Source organism: Gekko japonicus, unplaced genomic scaffold (assembly GCF_001447785.1).
Source record: "Gekko japonicus isolate JY-2015 unplaced genomic scaffold, Gekko_japonicus_V1.1 scaffold1317, whole genome shotgun sequence".
Taxonomy (NCBI): domain Eukaryota; kingdom Metazoa; phylum Chordata; class Lepidosauria; order Squamata; family Gekkonidae; genus Gekko; species Gekko japonicus.
Window position 1 is genome coordinate 76,908 of NW_015174313.1, and position 7,088 is coordinate 83,995.

The following is a 7,088-nucleotide window of genomic DNA, read 5'->3' on the forward strand; positions in this document are numbered from 1 at the left end:
GCGCATGCGCACACATGCGCAGCTGACTCGCCTCGCTCTCCTGTCCGTGGCTTCCCCCTCGGCATCTGATCACGCTGGGGAGCATATGCATGGCGGCTTGGGGGATCTGTCTGATCCCGCTGCCACGCTTCTCTTTTGCTGTGGCTCTAAGAAGCCGCACTTCTGCCCCAGCTTTTCCTGCGGTGTGACCGGGTCCTCTGGTTTTCAATAGCAGAAAGCATGGCACATTAAAGGGGCCGCACTGAGGTCACTCCACCTGTTTATGGCACACGTCACAACAATGGTACAGAAACACTTATTTAACAATGAAATCATTAGCAGAGCTGCACCCTCCTAAATGGGTTTAGAAGGGTGTGATTCTACTTAGGATTGCAATTAGGGTTGCCAGGTCCAAGTTGGGAAATACCTGGAGATTTTGGGGGTGGAGCCTGAGGAGGGCGGGGTTTGGGGTGAGGAGGGACTTCAGTGGGGTAGAACACCATAGAGTCCACCTTCCAGAGTGGCCACTGTTTCCAGGTGAACTGACCTCTGTGGTCTGGACATCGATTGTAATAGCGGGAGACCTCCAGCCACCATCTAGAGATTGGCAACTCTAACTGCATTGTAGGTTTCAACCCTGGTGGTAACTATCCTTCATTTCCAATTACCATATCATAAAACTGCCTGCCAGAGCCAAGCACTGAGGTTATGATGAGTCTTCACAGGTTGGCTAACACGTGGCATAGCTAGGCTTGCCAACATCCAGGTCGCACCTAGAGATAACGGGTGCTTTGGAGGGTGAACTCTATGGCATTATACCCCATTGAAGTCCCTCACTTCCCCCAAATCCCATCTTCCTCAGGCTCCACCCCCCCAAAAAAAAATCTCCAGGCATTTCCCAACCCAGACTGTGGCTGTGGACTGAGCAGGTGGGCACACAAACACCTTTATTTGGGCTGGCTTTAGAGTTTTGAGCTGCGGTGGCTCAAGTGGTTAAGACGCTGAACTGCAGGCTGTGGAAGGTCAGTAATTCAGCAGTTCGAGACCCGGGTGCCGCATGACGGAGTGAGCTCCCGTCTCAAGTTCCAGCTCCTGCCAACCTAGCAGTTCGAAAGCAAGACATTGCAAGTAGATAAATAGGTACCACTTCAGTGGGAAGGTAACAGCGTTCCGTGCGCCTTGGTGTTTAGTCATGCCGGCCACATGACCATGGAAACGTCTTCGGACAGCGCTGGCTCTTCGGCTTTGAAACGGAGATGAGCACCGCAACCCTAGAGTCGGATTCGACTGGCTTTCAAGCAAGGGAACCTTTACCTTTACCTAGATTCCCTACCACCATACAGTTTATATTCCCTTCCATTTCAAGCTACAACCCAACTGAAAATAAATCCTGCAAATCCTCTCATTAAGGCTTCCTGTGTATTTCTTCCAGTCTGAATACTTCTGCATTATCAGTTCCCTTTTTTATTATCAGTTCTTGGCAAACTCAGGCAGGTAAAATGCTTTCTACCCATTCCCAGGGCTAACCAGTTTGCACTGTTCTCGCGTTACACTGCAGCCAATGACTTGATTACTGAAAGGACAGACGGTGTGATCCAAAATGAAAAGGCAACAATGTGAAGGAGAGCCCATTCTCACAGCACTTTCCCTCTCCTTTCTTTTCCTCTCCCCCAATGTGATTGGATTCAGGTTGGCCAAAGATCTAGTGTGTGAAAACCAATACTAAATTGTAACCTCATGCATGAATGTACATCTCCTAAATAGTGGGGGGGGGGGGGAAAGGGGGAAGGGGGGGGGGGGGGGCAATGAGGCAACCAGGTTAGTTTGTGCTGTGTTTTTTGTCTCAGACATCCTCAGACACTGTTATATTAATGCAGAAGGACGCGACTTAATCAGTAGCTGCTTCAGTTAATAAATCTGATGAATTATTTATTGCCCAAACATCTTTGATTTCGAAGCAGTAACCTGACATCTAGAACAAGGTCAGAATTTCGATGAGTTGGATTTTAGAGGAAAAACCTCTGATGCTGTCAGTTTCATCTGGCTTTAACAAGCATGTAATTATATAAGAACAAAGTACAGGGGTGTAATTACCCAAATAAATTGGTTACATATAATCTCCTTATATCCATATAACAAATTTCCATCAAGCATGACTGGTACATTAGCATTCACTGTGGACTGCAACAGGCAGTAGTCCTGGTGTTTCAATGAGGATTTTTTGTAATGTGGTTACTGATATTGATTTTTATGAAGATTTGCTCTGGGTGCAGTGTTGCTGAAGTGTTTGTTTGGGCTGATGAGTTTTCATTGGCTATGGTTATGTTTTATGATATGTTGCTAAATACCTTGGGCTCTAAGGCAAAAATAAAATAAACACTGTTGGAGGGGAGGGAGTGTGGTTTAGTGTCAGGGCATCTGCTTTGCATGCAGGAGGACACAATTTCAGTTCCTGATACTGGATCACGTACCACATAACGTCAAGGGAGTGACTGCCGGTCAGGGTGGACGATACTGACCTTGACAGATCAGTGGTCTGACAGTATAAGGCTGCTTCATGTATTCATTAAGGGCTTCTTGCTCTTTTGTTTCCCAAGAAGTACAAGAAGCATCAAATGAGCCTAGGTTCAAAACTGCACCTTAGCCAAACTCCAGTGACTTTGGAAGAGTCATTCACTCAACCAGGGCTTTTTTTGTAGAAAAAGCCCAGCAGGAACTCATTAGCATAATAGGCCACACCCAACACCAGACACTCATTAGCATATTAGGCCACGCCCTTGACAGCACAGCACATTAGCATATTAGGCCGCACCCCCATGTTACCAGAAGTGTGGTCATCCAGCCACACCCACCTTTTGCTTCTTATTCTGTTTACTTTGTTGTCAAAACCCAGAGGGTTTTTTTGTAGCAGGAACTCCTTTGCATGTTAGGCCACACACCCCTAATGAAGCCAATTCTAATGAGTTTCTGCTGTTGGGTGTGGTCTATTATGCTAATGAGTTCCTGCTGGGTGTGGCCAACTCAGGAGCCAGCCGGAACTCCGTTCCTGTGCGTTCCTGCCCAAAAATAGCCCTGCACTCAACTATTTCAAAGTTTGAGTCCAGCGGCACCTTTAAGACCAACAAAGTTTTATTCAAGGTATAAGCTTTTGTGTGCAAGCACACTTCTTCAGATACAGTGAAGTGTGCTTGCACACGAAAGCTTATACTTTCAGTAAAACTTTGTTGGTCTTAAAGGTGCCACTGGATTCAAACTTTGTTCTACTGCTTCAGACCAATACAGCAACCCTCTGGATCTATCAGCTATTTCAGTAATTCATGGAGAACACCGAAAACTACCCTTGTAATAGGGGCTTTTCCACACCACGTTTTTGCCCCAACTTCCTTTCTCAGCTGCATCATGTTTTCCCCTCTCTCTTACACATGAGATCATTTGCTCTCCCTGTTGCTTCTCTCCCCCCCCCCCAGCTGAGTTGCTCCCACAAAGGGCACTTCTTTCCTGGCAGGTGTCCTGTGCCCTCTGACGTTCCTGGGCGTTCAGCAGCCCAAGCCAGCCAGCCTCGCTGCGCTGCCGCAGCTCAGCATAGTGGGGAACTTTCGCTGGGTGGATTTCTACCTGTCGCACGGCAGGGAGAGACCTGGGAGTCTGGATCAGGTCAGAGATGAGGGGCGGGCTGAGGGCAAGAAAGCCTCCTGTCCTGGCCACCGATGAGGGGTTTGTCCTCCTGAGGTGCCCTGGGATCTATGCAGCCCAAGGAGCTCTCGGCATACCCAAACAGGATGAGGAGATGTGGGAAAAGAGAGAGAAAGAGATAGTGAGAGATAGATAGATAGATGGAAGGAAGGAAGGAAGGAAGGAAGGAAGGAAGGAAGGAAGGAAGGAAGGAAGGAAGGAAGAAAGAACGAAAGAAAGAAAGAAAGAAAGAAAGAAAGAAAGAAAGAAAGAAAGAAAGAAAGAAAATATCGCTTTCTGCTGAGGGGTGTATGTGACCGGGGGGGGGGGCTTTTCGCTCTGGGATTTCTCTCCACCCTGCATCTCTCTGGTAGCCCGCCAGCGGGAAAGCTATTCATTGGATCTGTATCTGTTTGAAGTTCCTTTATTATGCTTGACCTAACTGTGTATCCCCAGTTCTAACAAAGAACGTGTTTGAGTATGTCTTCAACGCTTTGAAATAAATTTTGCTTTTCTTTAAAACGTGGATTTATTCTCGATGCTTGGGGATCCAACAGAAGCACACTCTCATGTTCAATAACAGTGATAGTGATACACTATGCCAGACAGCAAATCTTCGCTGCGATCACACACACTAAATAATCCACTTTCAATGCACTTTCCAACTGGTTTTTACTGTGTGAACTGGCAAAATCCAGTTGGAAAGTGCACTGAAAGTGGATGGGAAGTGGATTATTCAGTGTGTGTGACCGCAGCCCTTGATGTAGACCAATAGTAGAAAACTTTAAACAAGAAGTGGACCAAGAAGAGACTGCATTTAACGTAGACTCTTCCGGCATCAAAGCACAGTGTACCAGCACCTGACCTCTCCAAGAGTGCTGGCAGAAGGTCAGACATACTGCTTTACCCCAAGCACTGTGTTGCTATCCATTAATAAACAAATCAGAAGATGGTGGTAATCTGGATCCAAATTGAGAGAATGTAATCTGAACTGGTGGGGTGATTAATCCTTCCCACGCTGGCTGTTTTCCCCCCTAGTGCCTCTTTTTCCCCAGCTGCTTCCTACATGAAATGGCAAATATGCTTTAGCCCAGGGGAAAAGTGGTTAGGAACTAAGGACAATAGTCTGCTGGGGAAAGTACCAGCGGGAACTGGGTTAAACACTTCCTTCCCGCTCCAAGTTACACGTCTGCATAGACATATGCGCAGAGATCACTTTGCAGCTGGTAAGATTCTTGGCTCCACATCTCTGCCAAAACATCAAGTTCTGCCCTAAGGGCTAGGATGAACCAGAACAAGCATCAGCCTATGATCCTTTTGTGCCTGAAAATTTCCAGACACCCTGTTCTGGCTTCAACCGAAAGGGTTTTGTCCTTTGCAAGAGACAGGATATTCTGGCTGCTGCTGCTTCCATAGTTAACACTTTTACGATGGTTCCGTATTTGCTCAGAGATTTTGAAATGGACCTTATGAAAAAGTTACACGTCATGTGTAAGCAAACCTTGACAAAATCAGCATTGGTTCTCACAAATTTTTAAAACCACCAGTTTATGGGAAGTGGAAATGTATTTCAGTCAATGTATTTCAGTCAAGGTAGAAAGCACACTCACATGCATAAAATACAAACTTTTGTACTTTATTTTGTAAATATAGAAATGTACCACAAAAATTAGCACTCTAGAAAAGTAAAGGTAAAGGTTCCCTTGCTTGAAAGCCAGTCGAATCCGACTCTAGGGTTGCGGTGCTCATCTCCGTTTCCAAGCCGAAGAGCCAGGGCTGTCCGAAGACATTTCCGTGGTCATGTGGCCGGCATGACTAGACACCAAGGTGCACAGAACGCTGTTACCTTCCCACTGAAGTGGTACCTATTTATCTACTTGCAATTTCTTGCTTTCGAACTGCTAGGTTGGCAGGAGCTGGAACTAGAAACGGGAGCTCATTCCGTCATGCGGCACACTCAGGTCTCGAACTGCTGAACTACCGACCTTCCACAGCCTGCAGTTCAGCGTCTTAACCACTTGAGCCACCGCAGCTCTTTCTAGAAAAGTACCAGCAGCCAAACGTCATTTCCTCATCTTGGAGGCCAGCTCAAATTAACCTTTCAGAATGAACAAAGTTTGAGTTCGGTGGCACCTTGGAGACCAACAAAGTTTTATTCAATATATGAGCATTCATGTGTGCGCACACTTTCTCAGATACACTGAAATGTTTCAGACTAACATGGCTGCCCACCTGGCTCTTTCGGATTGAGAAAGTCTTCTAACAAAAGATTCAAAATATTGGTGAAACAGCTACATCGGCAACACCCTGAACTCATCCTGAACTTGGGATCCCCCAAGTTTGCAGAACTATCTGTTTATGGTCAGTGTGGCCCCAATCCATGGGCTTAGATATCCGTAGATAAGGCCATACTCGACTGTTAGAATGTAAGATAAAATTACTTAGACAAAATGCACATTTACGATCATGACAATAAATCTTTTTGGGAATGGATATAAACTTGCCAAACACTGTGTATAAGTGAAGTGAATTTATTTTGGCATGGTTGTTATAAAATCCGCTCCTTTGGACAAATGATATACAAGATGCACCAAGCTAATTACAAAACAAGTGCTTTTATCTAAGTAAGGTGTGTATAAGCTTTAAAAAAGAGCATACTTTCCACCCCACTAAGGACCCCCTACCCCCTACCCCCGCTCTTGAGAATAATTTCTCCCATCTTGTTCTAACTAGATTTAATAATGACACCTGTGTTAAAGATGGTTTAGACTAACCTGAGTCTGAGGTATGATCATAAAAGGCTGACATTTCTATGGTCTACAGGACACAACCAGACAATAAGGCAGCCCTGGAAGAAACCCAGAGATGCCACAACCATTTTACTGCAGGAATTCTTTTGTTTTTAAAATGCCAAAGGGCCTGACCTTCTCCAGACTGTGGTGCCGGGGGATGCCATTTTCCAAGAACCCAAACTCCTGGGGCATAACTTACTTCTATAGGGAGTGGTGGCGCAGGGTGTAAAAACACCTGCCATAACATCTAGCGAACAGCCTGTAAGGCTGTTCGAGACCCACCGCAGCAGGGGTGAGCACCCGGCCCTAGTCCCAGCTCCCGCCTACCCAGCGGTTCGAAAGCAATAACAGCAAGCGAGTAGATGAATGGGTACCTGCCTTAGATGGCAGGGGGCACCCTCCTCCATTGTGAGGTGCAGTGGGAACACTTAACAGCGGTGGTGCGGCGAGCAGCGGCGGCGGAGCGACGAGGGATGGTGGCAACGAGTGAAGTGGCGAGTGAAAGCAGCAAGGAGGCGCAACATCAGCGGTGGACCGGGCGACGGCGGAGGCGGAGCCAGAAGGCGCGAGGACGCAGAGGTGTAGGCGCGGCGGAGCCTACTGGACAGAGCCGGAGCCACGCCGACGCGATCTGCGCGACAGATG

The 7,088-nt window shown here is 46.9% G+C and overlaps 1 protein-coding gene across 1 annotated transcript in view; it reads right to left on the reverse strand.

Moving 5' to 3' along the window:
* The window catches only part of BMP6 (bone morphogenetic protein 6), a 53,630-nt gene extending 46,995 nt beyond the window's left edge, over window positions 1-6,635 (reverse strand). Inside the window, exons 1-2 of the mRNA XM_015424147.1 lie at window positions 6,576-6,635; window positions 3,504-3,594 (exon numbers count right to left, since the gene is read on the reverse strand). Of these exons, the coding sequence (XP_015279633.1) occupies window positions 3,504-3,594; window positions 6,576-6,635 (151 nt within the window). The remainder of the gene's footprint in view (window positions 1-3,503; window positions 3,595-6,575) is intronic.
* Window positions 6,636-7,088: the final 453 nt, after the last annotated feature.